Source organism: Hypanus sabinus, chromosome 3 (genome assembly GCF_030144855.1).
Source record: "Hypanus sabinus isolate sHypSab1 chromosome 3, sHypSab1.hap1, whole genome shotgun sequence".
In the NCBI taxonomy this organism is placed as follows: domain Eukaryota; kingdom Metazoa; phylum Chordata; class Chondrichthyes; order Myliobatiformes; family Dasyatidae; genus Hypanus; species Hypanus sabinus.
Genome location: NC_082708.1, coordinates 121,890,533 through 121,909,224, shown reverse-complemented (window position 1 = coordinate 121,909,224; position 18,692 = coordinate 121,890,533). Strand labels below are relative to the sequence as shown.

General features: G+C 44.3%; 2 protein-coding genes across 8 annotated transcripts in view; one reads left to right on the top strand and one right to left on the bottom strand.

Annotated features, from left to right (window-relative positions):
- The window catches only part of gatb (glutamyl-tRNA(Gln) amidotransferase, subunit B), a 64,925-nt gene extending 63,461 nt beyond the window's left edge, over positions 1–1,464 (top strand). Inside the window, exon 13 of one of the 3 annotated variants that reach the window (XM_059965032.1) lies at positions 995–1,464. In XM_059965032.1, coding sequence (XP_059821015.1) covers positions 995–1,186 — 192 coding nt within the window. In that variant the 3' untranslated portion in view covers positions 1,187–1,464. The remainder of the gene's footprint in view (positions 1–994) is intronic. The other 2 variants (XM_059965030.1, XM_059965031.1) reach the window with 2 other exon arrangements.
- Positions 1–18,692, bottom strand: part of fhip1aa (FHF complex subunit HOOK interacting protein 1Aa) — a 151,190-nt gene that overhangs the window by 16,821 nt on the left and 115,677 nt on the right. For all 5 annotated transcript variants that reach the window (XM_059965028.1, XM_059965025.1, XM_059965027.1 and 2 more), the window contains 3 exons: positions 15,309–15,511; positions 12,901–13,950; positions 3,339–3,517 (listed from right to left, as the gene is read on the bottom strand). In XM_059965028.1, coding sequence (XP_059821011.1) covers positions 3,339–3,517; positions 12,901–13,950; positions 15,309–15,511 — 1,432 coding nt within the window. The remainder of the gene's footprint in view (positions 1–3,338; positions 3,518–12,900; positions 13,951–15,308; positions 15,512–18,692) is intronic.

The window sequence follows — 18,692 nt, the reverse complement described above, 5'->3', positions numbered from 1 at the left end:
TCAGAAATTGCATCATCTTGGATCACAAGACCCTGCAGCGGATAGTGAGGTCAGCTGAGAAGATCATCGGAGTCTCTCTACCCGCCATCACAGACATTTACACTACACGCTGCATCTGCAAAGGAAACAGCATTATGAAGGACCCCATGCACCCCTCATAAAATCTCTTCTCCCTCCTGCCTTCTGGGAAAAGGCTCCGAAGCATTCGGGCTCTCATGGCCAGACTATATAACAGTTTCTTTCCCCCAAGCTATCAGACTCCTCAATACCCAGAGCCTGGACTAACACCTTGCCCTACTGTCCTGTTTATTATTTATTGTAATGCCTGCACTGTTTTTGTGCACTTTATGCAGCCCAGTGTAGGTCTGTAGTCTAGTGTAGCTTTCTCTGTTTTTTTTTTATTACGTAGTCAGTCTAGTTTTTGTACTGTGTCATGTAACACCATGGTCCTGAAAAACGTTGTCTCATTTTTACTATGTACTGTACCAGCAGTTATGGTCGAAATGACAATAAAAGTGACTTGACTTGAATTGAGAATCCTGTTCATCCAGTCTCAATGGAGATCTAGCTACACAGAGTAGAGGACTGCTTTTCTCTCCCAGATCAGAAACGTCACAACCATCAGAACTTACTTGCTTACAGAGAACAAACTTGCCATTTAGGATTTAATCAAATATCTGGAGATTTGATGGCAGCAGTAGAATCTGGGTCAGAAAGCACATAGTCGATTAAATCTTCTTTAATCTACTGGCATTGCAGAGCATGACAGTGCTGTCATTTCTCAGGATGTCAGTATTCCTCCACTCCCTGTTGGTGCTGGCTTGTGTTACACTGTTATGTTTAAATATTACATTTCCCATCATCTGGTATTGCAATGTACTGCTGCCACAAAAACAATACATTTCACAATGTATGCTAGAGATATTAAAGGTGAATCTGATTCTTAACGGTTTGGCATTAATGTTAATCATTTTTTTTACTTAAACTATTCCAGTGCCAGAAGGAGGATAGGTGGTGGATGGTTGCAGATGCTACTACAAGATGGAGAGTGGAGAGCATTCTGTTGGCTGCATCACTGCCTGATACGGAGGCTCCGACACTCAAAATCGCAAGAGGCTGCAGAGGGTTGGAAGCTGAGCTATCTCCATCATGGGCGTGGCTCTCCCCACCATTGAGGACATCTTAAAGAGGTGCTTCTTCAAGAAGATGGATCCCATCATTATGGACATTGACCTTCCCGGATATGGCCTCTTCTTGTTACTACTGTCAGGGAGGAGGTACCAGAGCCTGAAGACCCATACTCAGAGATTCACGACTACTTCCACTGCTCCATCATCAGATTTCTGAATGGTCCATTACTATTTAATTATTCTTTTTTTTGTACTATTTATTTAATAGTGATTTTGTGTCTTTGTTCTGTACTGCTGCTACAGAACAATAAATTTGATGTAATAAAAGATTGATAATAAATCTGATTCTGTGTGACATAGGAGATAGGCCCTTCAGCCAATCTAGTCTGTGCCGAACCACTTAAACCATCTACTCCCATCGACCTGCACCCGCACCATAGCCTTTCATACCCCTGCCATCCATATACCCATCCAAACTTCTCCCAAAAAGTTGAAATCGAGCTCGCATGTCCCACTTGCGCTGACAGCTTATTCCCACACTCTCCTGACCTTTCAGCACTCATTTGTTGAACATGATTGAATGCAGGTGCCCAGAGGATAGAACCCATTGTTTAAAAGTGTGTTCTCCAGCGAGGAAGCACAAAGGTTGCAAGATGAGCTTGAGCTATGTGCAATATGTGCAAGAAGTAATCAGTGCAAGGAAGCTGAACTATTGGTTTCCTGAGCTTGTGATAGTTCCTCCTTTACTTCTATGAGCAGAAAATTCCATGCTACTATTTCAAGGAAGCTCAGGCTGAATTTGTTGAAAGTCAGGCCTGGATAATAGTTGTTTGCGTAATGAAGGGATTTTGAAGTCCAGATGAGCGGCCATAATCCTTGGAAACAACTCTTGGAAATGGCTGTACATTTTATTTGCTGATATTACATTGAACTTGTGACCTACAGCCTGGTTAAAGGTTAATTGTTGATTCTGCTCATTCTGTGTATGATTCTTAAGCTGACAAGACTTCTTCACTGGTCTGGTGTTCAAGCAGTTATGAAGTAATAACACAGATTTTGACAAATAACTATCTAAAAGTTATGAACTCATCATTAGCACTTCTTGCTGGCCCAAGTTTTGTCCACTGTGTTTGTATATTCCTTCTGCAAATTACTCCATGGCCCAGAATAGATTTTCCAAAGATACGAATTGGCATAAGTCTCATATCTTGTGTGTCCTTAAAAAAAGTAAAAGCTTACTCTGAACTCAGTGCAATACACTCAGAAGGGGTGTCCGAAACACTATAAGTGCAGATTGTCTTTCTCTGACCATTACTCTGATGCCCAGGCAATAGTCTCTGTTCAAGAGGAAGCAAGCAAAAAGACATTTTCCCTCGCTTAGTGAACAGAGACATCTGCTAGAGCTGATAGTCATGTATGACGCAAATCAGCCAACACCGCCTGGACACTGGTAAGTTCAGGGTAACAGTGTTTTCAGCCTAGATGGCTAAATAGTCAAGGCTTCTGTGAAAAGATGTATTCTACAATATACATGGGTGTTTGTTACACCACCCGAGCCATGAAATGATCTCCTGTAGAGAATTCAAGTGCAGCAGGCTCATTTGTACATCAAACTGCCTCGGGCCCTAGTGTCTTTTTGATATCAGAGAAAGGGCATTAGCATAGAACTTGCTGTCAGAATAAGTACATTAAATGGTTATGGACGAAAACCACCAACATGACCTAGATTCACCAGTAAATAGGAAACTAAAATAGGCAAAGTCACTAACTTTTGACTTGTATGAAAAAAATGATCGATTTCCAGAACTGAAATAAGCAAGTGTTTAAAAATATCCAGGCATCCCATATAATGCAAATTGAACTTCTCGGCCCCAAATTTCCTGGGGAAAACAAGCCACTGCCCTTGCTTCCATCCCCACTCTTGATCACAGTGACCTGGAGCAAATCTTCCAAGTAGCAGCTTGGTTACTGAAGCCAGCTCCCACCTGTCCCCGAGGCCCTGAAATGTGCTGAGCTTTCTGGTCGAAAATCCCACAGATACACCTTGACAAGCAGACAAGCAATGCCTTCCAGAGCACCTCCATTGCAATCAGTGAGGAAAAATTTCTAATACAAAATCAGGTCAAAGCATACCATTGTGTTTTGTTTCAAAGACTGCTCTTTGTCCTGAATTGTAAATCTCGCTGACTGAAGATCTGTTTGTTGTACCTGATAGAGTGAGCGTACGCTGGGCTGGAAGACCATGTTGGTGTTGAGCAAGAATGAACGGAGAAGAGGTTGTGGATAGCAAGCCAATTGTGCAACAATCCCGGTCAGCAGCAAGTTGACGTGTAGTTCATTTTCGATCATGTTCTCCATCTTAGATAATAAAACGCTAATGAATGGTCCTGTAAACAGAAAGTGAAAATGAGTCACGGCACATCCTGCTAATGCTCATGTTAACTTCTTGACTGTCAAGAACATGCAGCTATCAGCCTCTGAAGTCAATCTCACAATTCAACAAGATCATGGATGATCTTTGACACAATTCCCACTTACCAGGCCTTCCCCCATATTCACTTATACCGTTGGTTACTAATCCCAGGATTAAAATTATTAATCTTGCATTAAATGGTGTTTGCAGAAGAGAGTTCCAAATTTTCATCACCCTTTGCATTTCCAAACTTTGCTCCTGAAAGTTGTGACTCCACCCCATGATTACTACATTACACAATCAAGATGATTTCTCCCTTTACCTTGTTTGATTCCCCTCAATAACTTAAATTTCAACCAAATAGTTCCTCAGCTTCTAAATTCCACAGAATAAATCCTATTTGTGTGATACAAAATCAAAATATTGTAGATGTAATCTGAAATAAAGACAAAAACAGATGGAAAACTCAACATATCATGTCAAGCAGCATCTGTGAGGAAAGCAAGGTGAGCATTTTAGGGTTATCAGAACTCTATTCCATCTAACCTCTGACAAAGGGACATTGATCTGAAGACCTGTTTCCCTCTGCACATATTCTACTTTTATTCCTAGTTTGTGTGATCCCTCTTTGGAACTTAACTACTGCAGTCCAAGGATCTTTCTGGTGTACCTGCATAACACTCACTCACTCTTAGTGAATCGACTACAGAAATGCTCACAGAAATACTAACGTGTTGTAGATAAGACCAACTCCAAACATGTTCTAGATAAGACTGTTTCCAAGCATGCTCTAGGTAAGATTGAATTTTATTCTGTGTACTCCACTCATCCAGATATAAATAAAACATTTATTTTCTGTACTTATTCACACCATTTGATGATGTGTACACAGAATCCCATCTCCCAAGCTTTTCACCATTTAGAAAGTGCTTGTTTTGATCCTCTGACGATCCAAAGAGGATGCCCTCACATTTGCCCACACCGATACATTTACCATTGATTTTATCCTCGTTTTAGAACCATAGAACACTACAGCACAGTATAAGCCCTTCAGCCCTCCATGTTGTGCCGACCCATATAATCCTTTAAAATAAAAGTACTAAACCCACACTACCCCAAAACCCTCCATTTTTCTTTCATCCATGTGCCTGTCCAAGAGGATCTTAAATACCCCTAATGTTTTAGCCTCCACCGTCATTCCAGGCACTCATAGCCCTCTGTGTAAAAAACTTACCCCTGATGTCTCCCCTAAACTTCCCTCCCTTAATTTTGTACATATGCCCTCTGGTGTTTGCTATTGGTGCCCTGGGAAACAGGTACTGACTATCCACCCTATCTATGCCTCTCATAATCTTGTAGACCTCTATCAAGTCCCCTCTGATTCTTCTACGCTCCAAAGAGAAAAGTCCCAGCTCTGCTAACCTTGCTTCATATGACTTGTTCTCCAAACCAGGCAACATCCTGGTAAATCTCTTCTGCACCCTCTCCATTGCTTCCACATCCTTCCTATAATGAGGTGACCAGAATTGAACACAATACTCTTAAGTGCGGAGATTTGTAGAGTTGCAACATGACCTCTCTACTCTTGAACTCAATCCCCTTTTTAATGAAGCCTAGCATCCCATAGGCCTTCTTAACTACCCTATCAACCTGTGCAGTGATCTTGAGGGATGTATGGATTTGAACCCCAAGGTCCCTGTTCATCCACACTCTTAAGTAACTGACCATTAATCCTGTACTCAGTCTTCTGGTTTGTCCTTCCAAAATGCATCACCCCACACTTGTCCGGATTGAACTCCATCTGCCATTTTTCTGCCCAACTCTGCAGCCTGTCTATATCCTCTTGTAACTTTCAACCACCTACAGCTCCATCCACAACTCCTCCAATCTTCGTGTCATCCGCAAACTCACTCACCCATCCTTCTGCCTCTACATCCAGGTCATTTATAAAAATCACAAATAGCAGGGGTTCCAGGATAGATCCCTACGGCACTCCACTAGTCATCGACCTTCAGGCAGAATACTTTCCTTCCACAACTACCCTCTGCTTTCTTCCTTTAAGCCAATTATTTATCCAAACAGCCAAGGTTCCACTTATCCCATGCCTCATGACTTTCTGGATGAGTCTCTCATGAGGGACCTTGTCAAATGCTTTGTGAAAGTCCATGTAGACCACATCCACTGCCCTACCCTCATCAATTTCTTTAGTTACCTCTTCAAAAAACTCAATCAGGCTATTGAGGCACGATCTTCCCTTCACAAAGCCATGTTGACTATCCGTGAGTAGACTGTACTTCTCCAAATGCTCATAGATCCTATCCTTAAGAATCCTTTCCAATAGTTTGCAGACCACCAACGTAAGACTCACCGGTCTATAGTTCCCAGGTTTCTCTCTATTACCTTTTTTAAACAAGGGAACTACATTTGCCATTCTCCAGTCCTCCAGCACTTCCCCTGCAGCCAAAGGGGATTCAAAGATCATGGTTAATGCTCCAGCGATCTCTTCTCTCAGTTCCCACAACAACCTGGGGTGTATCATATCCAGCTCTGGGGATTTATCAATCTTGATGTTTTTAAGATGATCCAGCAATACTTCTTCCGCAATCTCCATATTGTGCCGCACACAGGCCCACTCTACTTCGACCTCACCCTGACCAAGATCCTTTTCACTTGTGAATACTGAAGCAAAGTATCCATTTAGGACCTCCGCAACCTCCTCCACCTCCAGGAACATGTTGCCCTCTTTATCCTTTAACGGTCCCACCTTTGTTCTCGTCATCCTCCTGTTCTTCACATACGCATAGAATGCCTTGGGGTTCTCCTTAATCCTACATGCCAAGTCCTTCTCACGCCCCCTTTGAGCTCTCCTAAGTCCTTTCTTTAGCTCCTTCCTGGCTACCTTACATTTCTCATGAGCCCCTCCTACTTCCTGCTTCTTATATCTAACAGTTGCTTCCAAGATGGCGGTGCAATGCAGCTTGCAACGGCCACTCCAGAACTGATTATCTGTTATTTGTGAAGTTGGGTGCCGTGTGCAATCGTAATCGATTGAAAACGGACGTGGAAACACAGAGAAACATCGGGAAATTCCAGTAAGTCCTTCTTTGTTGCTGCTGCTGCTGTGAGGTCTGGGACTCTGCTGGGAAGAACAGGCCCCCAGTCCTTGGGTCACATTGCCAGTTGTCATTGGCGGGGCCGTCTTAATACACTCGGCAGAGGATGGTGCTCAGAGAAGCTGTGCCGGAGGGGATGGTCATCGGCTCGGAGTTTCAACAGACTCAGGTCACTTTCGGTGTGTGCTGCGTCTGCGAGGCTGATTTCAATGGAGCTTCCATTGTGTACTGTGTCTGCGAGGCTGGGTTTGACGGAGCTTTCATTGTGTGCTGCGTCTGCGAGGCTGAGTCGGGCGGCGCCTTGGAAGTCCATAGTGGGGGTATTCCCTTCTGCCGCCGGTGTGGGATGGTGAGTCTGTCGGGACCCTGGGGACTTGTGGAAACTGTGGTGATTTCTTTTGAACTTACAGTCCTTTAACATCTTGGACTATTTTTACTATGCCCATAGTCTGTTTTTTATCAATTATGCTATTGTTTGCACTGCTGTAATTATGTGGTTTTGTGCAGGTCTTGTAGCTTTAGTTTCTGGTCTTGTTTGTCTGGTGGATTTGGAGCTCCTTTCTGGGGAACGGGCTAAGACAGTAGCGCGATATTAATACGCAGCAGCCTCTCTGGACTCTGGATTGGGGATTGCCAAACGTTATGTGGATTTTTTGGTGTAGTCTGTTTTGTCATGTGCTTTTGTGATATCATTCTGGAGGAACATTGTCTCACTTTTTAACTGCATTGGATTTGTGGTTTCTAAATGGCGATAAACTGAATCTGAATCTTTTTCCTCTTGACGAGTTGCCTCACATGTTTCGTCCCTTTTCTTACCATTTTTTCCTTGCCTCAGTGGGACAAACCTATCCTGAACCCAGCTCAAGTGGTCCCTAAACTTCTCCCACATTACTTCTGTGCTTTCCCCTTTGAACATCTGTTTCCAATTTACTCTCACTAGTTCCTGTCTCATCCCTTCAAAGTTAGCCCTTCCCCAGTTAAGCACTTTACCATTTCGTCTGATTTTATCCCTTTCCATAGCTATGCTGAAGCTGAGGGAGGTGTGGTCACTCTCACCAAAATGCTCCCCCACCAAGAGGTCTGTCACCTGACCAGGTTCATTACCCAGAACTAGATCCAGTATAGCCTCTCCTCTCATTGGCCGGTCCACATACTGTGTCAGGAATCCTTCTTGAACACACCTGACAAATTCAGCCCCATCTATCCCCCTTGCACTCAGGAGGTGCCAGTCAATATGAGGGAAGTTAAAATCACCCATAACTACTACCCTGTATTTTGTGCACCATTCTAAAATCTGTCTACTTATCTGCTCCTCGGTGTCCCGAGGGCTATTTGGGGGCCTACAGACTACTCCCAGCACAGTGATTGATCCCTTCCTATTTCTGACTTCCACCCAGTGGACATTCCCTCTGCAGCATCCTCCCTTTCTATAGCCGTGATATTATCCCTGACAGACAATGCCACTCTCCCCCCCTTTTCTACCTCCTATCCTATTCCTTTTAAAACACCTGAACCCCCGGACCTGTATCATCCAATCCTGCTCTTCCTCCACCCAAGTTTCAGTAACGGCCACAACATCGTAGTTCCACGTACTAATCCATGCTCTAAGTTCATCCTCCTTGTTCCTAATACTCTTAGTATTGAAATAGACACATTTCAACCCCTTTAACTGGCTACAATTATGTTTTGTCCTCTGCCTGTCCTTCCTCATCAACTCAGAGCTCTTAACATCATGCCCTTGTCCTTCTACCTTAATCTTTGCACTCACATTCTGATTCCCACCCCCCTGCCAAACTAGTTTAAACCTTTCCTGACAGCTCTATCAAACCTGCCCATCAGGATATTGGACCCCCTGGGATTCAAGTGCACTCCGTCCCTTTTGTACAGGTCACACCCACCCCAAAAGAGGTCCCAATGATCCAGAAATCTGAATCCCCGTTCCCTGTTCCACTCCCTCAGCCACCCATTTATCCTCCGCCTCACTCTATTCCTATTCTCACTGTCACGTGGCACAGGCAGTAATCCCGAGATTACTACCTTTGAGGTCCTGCTTTTCAACTTCCTGCCTAACTCCCTGTAGTCTTCTTTCAGGACCTCTTCCCTTTTCCTACCTATGTCATTGGTACCAATATGTACCACGACCTCTGGCTGTTCTCCCTCCCACCGCAGGATATCTTGGATGCAATCAGAAACATCCCGTACCCTGGCACCTGGGAGGCAAATTACCATCTGAGTTTCTTTCCTGCATCTACAGAATCGCCTGTCAGGCCCCCTAACTATAGAGTCCCCTATCACTACTGCCTTCCTCTTCCCTTCCTTACTCTTCTGAGCCACAGGGCCAGACTCTGTGCCAGAGGCACGGCCACTGTTGCTTCCCCCAGGTAGGCTGTCCCCCCCACAACAGTACTCAAACAGGAGTACTTATCGTCAAGGGGTACAGCCACAGGGATACTCTCTAGTACCTGACTCTTCCCCTTCCCTCTCCTGACTGTGACCCATTTCTCTGTCCCCCATGGTCCCAGAGTGACCACCTGTCTGTAACTCCTCTCTATCACCTCCTCACTCTCCCTGATCAAACAAAGGTCATCGAGCTGCAACTCCAGTTCCCTAACACGGTCCCTTAGGAGCTGCACCTCGAAGCATCAGGTGCAGATGTGGCTGTCTGGGATGCCGGGAGACTCCAGGACCTCCCATATCTGACACCGACCACAGAAAACTGGCCTCACATACATACTACTGCCTTTTGCAATTAACAACTGCCTCACCTCGTCCTGTTACCGCTGAAGTCCGTGGAGCCAAAGCCCTTTCACTCTGTGGCCCGCTCCCAACGCTGACCGCTGGATATGGCTGCCTTCTTTTTAAACTGTTTGTGCTCAACTGGCTGACAGCACGCGCCTGCACGGTCTGGCCTCTCCCTTCCCCCGAGAACTCAAAATGTCTTCCTGCTGGAAATCCTTAGTGCTCTCCTGCTGCCTTCTTGTTCCGAAATCAAAAACTTCTGCAGATTCTTTGCCCTTTTTAAACTGTTCACACTCAACTGGCTGACATTATTAATGCCTTTATAATTTACTTTATTTCCCCTACACCATTTACAATTCTGACTATTCAGCTCAGTTTTAGTTTCTAAACTGTTCCCACTATTGGTTTAAGTGTTTCTGGCCACTGTTCATACTTTTGTCTACAATTGTTATTTATAATAATTTTATGCCTTTGTGCTGCACCTCCATGTCATGAAAGTCAGTAATAAACAACTTGATTCTGATTCACTTTGAGAGAACTCCACAATAGCCAACAGGTTCTCGCTACAAGATACAGTGATTGACACTATGAACAGTATATTTAAACACCAGATCCCAATCATGTGTTGCAAATAATTTAATTGTGCTCAGCACCAAAGAATCATGCTTAGGAGCTTTAAGAACAAAATAATAATGTCCCCCCATCTTGAGCTTCAACCACCCATGATTGCTGGTGCAGTCTTACAGATACTGACTGAATGCCACTTCAAACTTCAGTATTCTCTACTGGTAACTACAATGCTTCCCTTTTAAGAGAATGGGAATCTTTCGTAGCCTCAATTTAGGTTAAAGTAACAGGTTGGGGGGGGGGGGGGAGCTCATCTCAAGTACAGTACCTGATGAGGCCAGATGTGACAATCATTCTTGGTGGCAGAGGGGTCACCAAAGCTCACACCATCAAACTCACTGACGATGCCGTTCAGTCATTTACATGTTCGTTAGCACCTGTGCTGCTGTGTTACCAAAGAGAAATTGGGGCACAGCTTCTCTGTGCATCTCTCTTCTGCTCGGTCTCATCAGTGTACGGGAGGCAGCCCCCTACCCTCACCCCACCCCTCAGGTCGCAAAGCTGGAGAAGGAGGGACGAAGGGAGGATGAAGGTGATTACTGCGGCCGACAAGCCACAGGACCACATCAGAGTGAATGGGATGAACAAACGAGTCTGGAGCCTGGTGACATGGAGACAGCAGGGATGAGGGGGCACCAGAAGGAGTGTGTAAGGAATCGGGTGCGGCCATGCATCTGAACTCCCTTAGGGCACGCAGAGCAGGAGTTGAGGGGCTGCCCCCACTGATGGGGTGTGATGCACAATAAGATGTATTGTAAGAGACTCTTAGATAGGTACATGGAACCTAGAAAAATAGAGGGTTATGTGCTAGGGAAATTCTAAGCCGTTTCTGTCTTTTAAGAGACTCTTAGATACTGTAGGTACATGGAACTTAGTAAAATAGAGGGCTATGTGCTAGGGAAATTCTAAGCCGTTTCTGTCTTTTAAGAGACTCTTAGATACTGTAGGTACATGGAACTTAGTAAAATAGAGGGCTATGTGCTAGGGAAATTCTAGGCAGTTTCTAGAGTAGGTTACACAGTCAGCACAACATTGTGGGCTGAAGGGCCTGTAATGTGCAGTAGATTTTTCTATGTCCTATGTGCTAGGCCAGACTGAGGAGATGCCATGGTACATGGAGCAGTCTCTCCAAGTCCTCCCAGGTGGCAGGGCAGAACCAGGAGAAGGTGACCTCCTTTGTGGGAGGGCAGCACACTGACTGTACATGCAAGGACTCTGTGACTCTCCCCTGGTTTAGGTGACTGCATCATAGGAGACCCAGCTACAAATGCACTGGATCAAGCTGGGTGTCAGGTGGTGACAAGTTCTTTTATAAATAAATTCTCCAAAGATTGCAGCTAAACCACAGCCACAGGATGGTCTAGGCTGTCAAACCCAACTCCTTGGCAGCTAAAAAGAGACAAATACCAATGTGCCTAATGCAAAAAAAACTATGTCATAATTTTCTCAAAATGCTGGTGGAATGCAACAGGCAACATCTATAGGAAGAAGTACAGTCAACGTTTTGGGCCGAGACCCTTCGTCAGGACTAACTGAAAGTCTCTCTTCTTTCAGTTAGTCCTGATGAAGGGTCTCGGCCCGAAACGTCAACTGTACTTCTTCCTACAGATGCTGCCTGGCCTGTTGCATTCCACCAGCATTTTGTGTGTGTTGCTTGAATTTCCAGCATCTGCAGATTTCCTTGTGCTTGCATCATAATTTTCAGCTTTTTTGTATTATCTGATTTCACTTTGTTCTCAATGAATTTCAAGGTGCAAGTAAAGCTGTGCCCAACAGCATAAGCAGTAGCACTGCCTCCTCACAGCCTCAGTGACCTGCTTCAGTGCTGACCTACACAGCCACCTCTGTGCGGTGCAAACTCACACATTTGCCCTGTAACCACGTGTTTCCCACATCCCAAAGGCGTACAGGTTAGTACGTCAACTACTTCTACAAATTCCTCCCAAAATGAAGATAAATTTTACAACCTGGGGGTAGAGAAAGGAATAAGTAAAATAGAAAGGGTTTAGTATAAAATGGGCAGCACATAATCAGGCAGAGCCAAACAGCCTCTTCTGTTTCTATGTGATCAAGAATAAGCGTCAATAATACAGCATGACAACAGGCCCTTTGGCCCAACTCATCCGTGCTAACCAAGATTTAAATCTGAATTACTCCCATTGCCTGCATATGAATAAATAGCCCTCTAAACCTTTTCTATCCATGTACCTGGTCTAAATATCTTTTAAATGTTGTTAGTGTATCCATCTCTGCATTTCCCTCCGGCAGTTGTTTCTATATATCCTCCACCCACTGTGTGAAAAGGTTTTACCTCAGTCCCTTGGCCAAAGTAAGGAAGTTCAAAATCTCTGGGTAGAGATTTCAAGCAGAATAGCACAATTCACCTCCAAGTGTAAGAACACTGAACACCATCTTTGTACGAAAGGCAATGCCTGCCTTCTCCAGTGGTCCAACTGGTTTTGTGGCATTGTACAACAAAAAAAACCACTGATACGTATCCAGCAGCCAAAAGCACTAAGTACAGATTGAAAAGCAAAGCAACGTGGATTATGTAAATCTGAAAAAAAAAGAAAATGCTGGAAGTACCCAGCAAGTTAGGGAGCTTCTACAGAAAGAGAAACAGAATTAACATTGTAGGTTGATGACCTTTTAATCAGAATATAACAGGTCATCAACATGGAATGTTGAAAGTTTTTTCTGACATAGATGCTGCCAGAGCTACTGTGTCTGTCTTAGAATCAGATTCACAATCACTGGCGTATGTGGTGAAATGTGTTGCTTTGTGGCTCACTGTGCGTATGAAATGACCTCTCCCTAATGCTGGCTGCTAGATCTATGACACCCCCATTCAGATACTCATTTTAATAAGTCAACATACCTGTGAAAGGAGCTCCATGTATCCTAGCTGGATTGTTGGAAAACATTAAGTGAACTTTTGGACCAAATGGAAAAGTTAGGTTGTCGGTATGTGGGGCCACGGTGAACTTCTCAAAATCATCTTCGTCCTCTGTGGGAGTGCTGGGCTCAGAAGAGTTTTGGTTCGATGCACTTAATTCATTCGGATTATAATTTAGTTTTGCAAGGAGGTCGTGGTACTGGGAAAGGAAGTCTTCGGTCTCCATACTCAGCACGTGCTGGTTAAAGCCTTTGGACTCAGTGCTCAGTATAGCTTCCTGGGTCTGATCGTCATGGTCAGGTGCCAGTCCAGAATGCTCCATTTCTGTGCCCTGCTCACCGCGGGCACTCACAGCGTTTTGTTTCTCAGAAACCGTGCTCCTTGAGGTGCTGCGCATTGTCCGATTCACCGGCCCGTTACTCAGCTGTGCCTTCTGATCTGTTATCCTACCACCAGATGGTGTTTTCACCTTTTTGACGTTACTTTCAACATTATCCTGAGCATCCTTTTCGGCACAAAGTCTATAAACCATGACATCATCGTGAAAATCCGATTCCTCAATATAGGACCCTCTAATTAGCATTAACGCGCTTTTCTTCATCTCCTGAATATGCTTGGGAGGATCCGCTGGTGGTGCATCAATCGCAGTTCCTTGCTTAATAAGTGAGTAAGGATGTAGAGACCCGTCATCCGAACTAGGAGACATCCCGGTATCGTAGCTGTCATCCCATTCCAGCTCCGGCTGCATCTTCTCCCTGATGGGCCTGGTCCTCCTGACGGCAGGGTTGTGCTGGCTTTTAGCTGGCGCCTTGCTGCCGCGTTTGCTGGCGCCCTCTGTCAACGCAGGAGAGAAGTGTTCGGGATCTGGATTTTCACCGTCGTAGGGGGCAGACCACACCTTACACTTCCTCACACAGGCAGTGATGTTAACCCGAGCCTCCCAGAGGTAGTGCAGGTAACTGACATCCAGTGGCTTTCGGAGTCTGTCCCAATCCCCTGGGATTTCTACGCAGGCTACCTCTCCTTCAGAGCCTGAGACGAGACGAAACAAGACTGAAGTTAATATTACAACAGGCAAGAGGGGGCAGGGATAAAGAAGCCACATCATTTAGATACCAATTAAGTTCAGTTTTTCACCTACCTTCCAGAAAATGAGTGCAAGGATCCAACTTCTGGAATCTCAACCATGCTTGAGATATTTGAATATTACGCCCACACTTGTCAGCGCAATGGATTGTCAAAACAGCGACTAATGGAGTGGGAGTAAGTGGGAAGGGTTTTTCTAAAGAACATGTGCTGTGATCATCAGTAATTTAAAAAAAACTTACAGTAAATGATTGGAATTGGAAAGTAAATAGATACATAAACTACGAAGGATATGCTGGGGAAACTGATCTGCTGTGGGTGGTAGTACACAGGTGTTTACAGGGGAGGGAGTAGTGCAGAGAGCCCTCACTACTGAATCCAGAGTCAGGATCATCACTGACATTCATCATAGAATTTGCTGTTTTGTGGTAGCAGTAAAAATTACAAAATCAATAAATAGTGCAAAGAAATGTAGTGTACGTGGATGGACCATTCCGAAATTTGATGAGAGTGGGGGAGAAGCTGTTCCTAAGTCATTGAGTGTGGGACGTAACTCCTCTCCAACGATAGTAACAAGAGGGTCCTTTGTGATGGACGCCACCTTCTCGAGGCTCTGTCTCTTGAAGATATTCTTGGTGGTGGGGAGTTTGTGCTTGCAATGGAACTGGCTGAGGCTACAGACTTCTGCAGCCTCTTTCAATCCTGTGTATTGGAGACTCCACACCAGGCTGCGAAGCAACCAGTCTAAAGAAATTTCCAAGTCTTTGGTGACACTCCAAATCTCCCCAAACTCCTAAATGGAGTTCCTAGCATGCCTTTGCTGTGATTGCATCAATGTGTTGGGTCCAGAATAGTTGCCAAGATGTTGACACTCTGTAACCTGCTCACCCTTTTCACTGATGCCTCCTCAAAGAGGGCCAATATATGTTTCCTGATTTCCTTTTCCCGAAGTCCACAATCACTTCCTTGTTCTCTTTGACACTGAATGCAAGGATTTTGTTGCAACATCACTCAACTATCCAATCTTTCTCACCTCTGTAAGCCTCCTCACCGTCACCTGAGATTCTACCAACAAGTGTTGTCACTGATAAATTTATAGATGGCACTTGAGCTGTACTTAGCCACATAATCATGAATGTAGAAAGAAAAACAATAGGCACCATTAAGCCTCACAGTAACGGACCTAATATGGGCAAAGAAGCTTCCTCCTGATTACTTGAAAACCATAAATGGACACAAAGGTACTCCACAGCTTTCAACTGCAGGAGATGAAATAAAAGAATACACCAGAAAATAAACCTTACCTGCAGTGACTGAGTGAGATGGATCGGAGACTCGTGATCCCAGAACGTTTTCACCCTCTGGTTGTTCCTGGACGAGGGTGGTTCCAGAGCTGCAGCAGGCTGGCGTCAAGGCAAGTAGTTTGGCAGCAGATACAGAGTAGCAGTCTCTTTCCCTCACTGCCTGACGCTGGCTCAACATCATGTGGTTACATGGTATTAGATACCTACAAAATCCAAGCTTCCACATTAGACAGAAATACAAGTTTTACGTTTCCTACTAACATATCTTTTATGTTGCTTCTGAAGCCAAGACCATTTACAGGTAATCCTTCAGAATAAATTCTCTGAAGTCCTGGTCACTAGCGGCAGTGAAACTCTGTTGGACTGTAATGTCACTTATTGCCTGTAACAATAATAGATTTGCAAAGCAACAAATTTCACAGCATATGTCAGTGATAACAAACCTGATTCTGATTCCAATTGCAAATTTGACTTTATATTCCCAGTTTTGATTGCCCTCAAAGAGGCTGATTCTTTAGCCTACTAATCTGGGCAATTATACTGTCAACAAGGTGATTCAATCCAAATATAACACTAGAAGGGCATCTTCCAAAGAAAGAATGACGCAATGGAAACCTTGATAGTTTCAAGAACATCTGCCTTTTCACGGGATATGTAAAACATTCTTCATCCTTTCCACATAAATTAAAGTTGGTGCCTTCTCTGGCTCTGACTCCAATCTGGAAAATTTCACCAACTTTGCTCTAATTTTCAACTTCACTTTCTCTTTACTTAATCTAACATCAACTCTATTCTACTGGGCAATATCTACTCTAAACCTACCAACTTTCATGACTACCTTAACTGTATTTTCTCACACCTTGCTTTCTATAAGAACTGTAACCCCTCCGGGTGTACTGTCTCCTTTGTTCTGAAGACGTCCTCTTCTATACCAGTGCTTCCAAGATAACTGCTTCCTTCTTCAACAAAGGACCATCTCTGCCTATTCCTCACTTGCTTTCTCAATGGTGGTTCACAAGGCCCTCAGCCATTTTCAATCCACTGACCGATTCTCCTTCCTCACAAACCACCTCATGATCACCTTCTCACCAAGAGTCAAATAATGAATATCAGCCACAATCAAACACACTCCCCCTTCTCCTGCATTGTTATAAAGACACTGACCTTGCCCCCATGCCATGGACCACTACCCACCAGACACTTTCTCCTGGGAGTGTAGCTCCAAGCATTTCCTTTGGGTGAAGTAGTAATTAAAGTGTTTGCCACTCATCAAAGAGAAGCCATGGGTGACCACTTTGCTGAACACCGGATTGCCACCAGTTAATTCTCTAGACCAGGGGTTCCCAACCTTTTTTATGCCATGGACCCCTACCATTATCCGAGGGGTTCGTGGACCCCAGTTCGGGATCATCGGATCTAGACCCATCCAATGCTGTGCCATTCATTATCTCAAATATACACTTTTTACAGCTTATTGGATTCAATACTGAGTTCAACAATTTATGGTGTTTCTACAATTCCCACTTGCATCTCCACGTTACACAACGTTTATTTCATTCCCTTCTCCTCGGTTCTCCCTCAATCTGATGATTGGTCATCAACCACAAACGCTGAGCTGGACTGACTGTCTACAGTTCCACTGAGAATCACCGGTCACCTGCACTCCACCGTTCACCGAATCTGCAGCTTCCTTCCTCTCCCTACGGTGATGTAGGGGTACTGACCACACTGTAGATCAGATGTCAGCACACTGAGCCCCTGCCTCACTGCTGGACCCACCACTGAAATGGCCACCATACCAGCAGCACTCGCATTTGATGTGAAATCAAATCAATGGCCATTAAAAGGCAATCTTAATTACATTTTTATTTATTTTTCTCTGGAGAAAAGTAATGTGTTTAAAATGTTTTCTTAATTTATTTCATCCTGGATTGAAAGCCTCCAAAAAAGGCCAAGCCACAGGAGCCACTGAAAGCATATGTTGCTACAGGATTTGCACCTGGATCGAGCACAGATGGCAGGGTAGATCAAACACCATCCTGCCCAGTAACTATTCTTCTCCTGAAGTGCTCTCTGAACTACAAAATATTTCTGCATTTTCTGTTTTCCTTCTGGGGCAGAAAATACAAACCAGGAGAGCACATACCACCTGCTCAGGTTTAGCTTAATTCTCCACCATTATCAGAATCTTGAATGGACTTCTCATTCGCGAGGTGAACTCTAACTTTTTGTCTCCCAGTCTACCACGTCATGATCCTTGTACTTTGTCTTCCTTCACTGTACCTTTTCTGTAACCCTAACACTATCTTCTGCATTTGGTTTAACTTTTGCTACCGCAATGTACATATTTGTGTATGGAATGATCTGTCTAGTTGACATGTAGATGTAAGTTATCACGGTACCTGTGACAACAGTACACAATACCTTCTTTGTTTCTCTCCCATTTGGAGCTCAGTTAATTTAAAGCATGCTGAGGCCACATATTGAGAATGAAATGCGTCAAGGCAAATCCATTGATAAAAATCTGCTAAAATTTACATAAAGGATTTCTGAATTCTATCATCTCCACTCCCCTAAAAAAGTCTGATAATTATGCTCAATTCAAACGGGGGGAAATTGCTTTATAGAGCACCTTCAATCCATCTGTCATAATTGCCAAGATCGTCTGGTGACCAGCCATTTTAATTCCACTTTTCATTCCTACACCGACATGTCCACCCATGGCTTCTTCTGCTGCCAAGTTGAGTCCAGACACAGATTACAGCAGTAACACCTTACATTCTGCCTTGGTCAGCTTCATCTAGCTGGCATTAACATCCATTTTTCTAACTTATGCTAACCAGTCTCCTGGTCCCCATCACCATATCTCTCTCTTCTCCCTTACTCTCTCAATCTGCCCATCACCCTCACCTCCTTCCACTTATTCCATGTTCCACTGTCCTCTCCACTCAGCTTCCATCTTCTTCAGCTGCTTGTTACTTCCACTTATCACCTCCCAGCTCCTTACATCATTCCCGCCCTCCCCCTCCTGCACCTGTCCATCACCACCTCCCCCGACCTGGATCCACCTATCATCCGCCAGCTCTTGCTGCACTCTTCCCCCCCTACCTTTTTAATTCTGACCACCTTTCCTCTTTCTTTCCAGTTCTAATGAGGGCTCTTGATGCAGAGCATCAACTGTCCATTTCCCTCCAAAAAGAGGCTGCCTGACCCGCTGAGTTCCTCCAGATCATTTATGTGTTGTTCCTGATAATTATAGCACACTCCAAGTAATATATGGCAATATAAAGAACGGTCACTATCTCCAGAACATTCCAAAATGAAGAAAGATTCTTCTTGAAACAGCTACAGTGCAACAGTGTGGGGTGGATCTTAAACACAAGA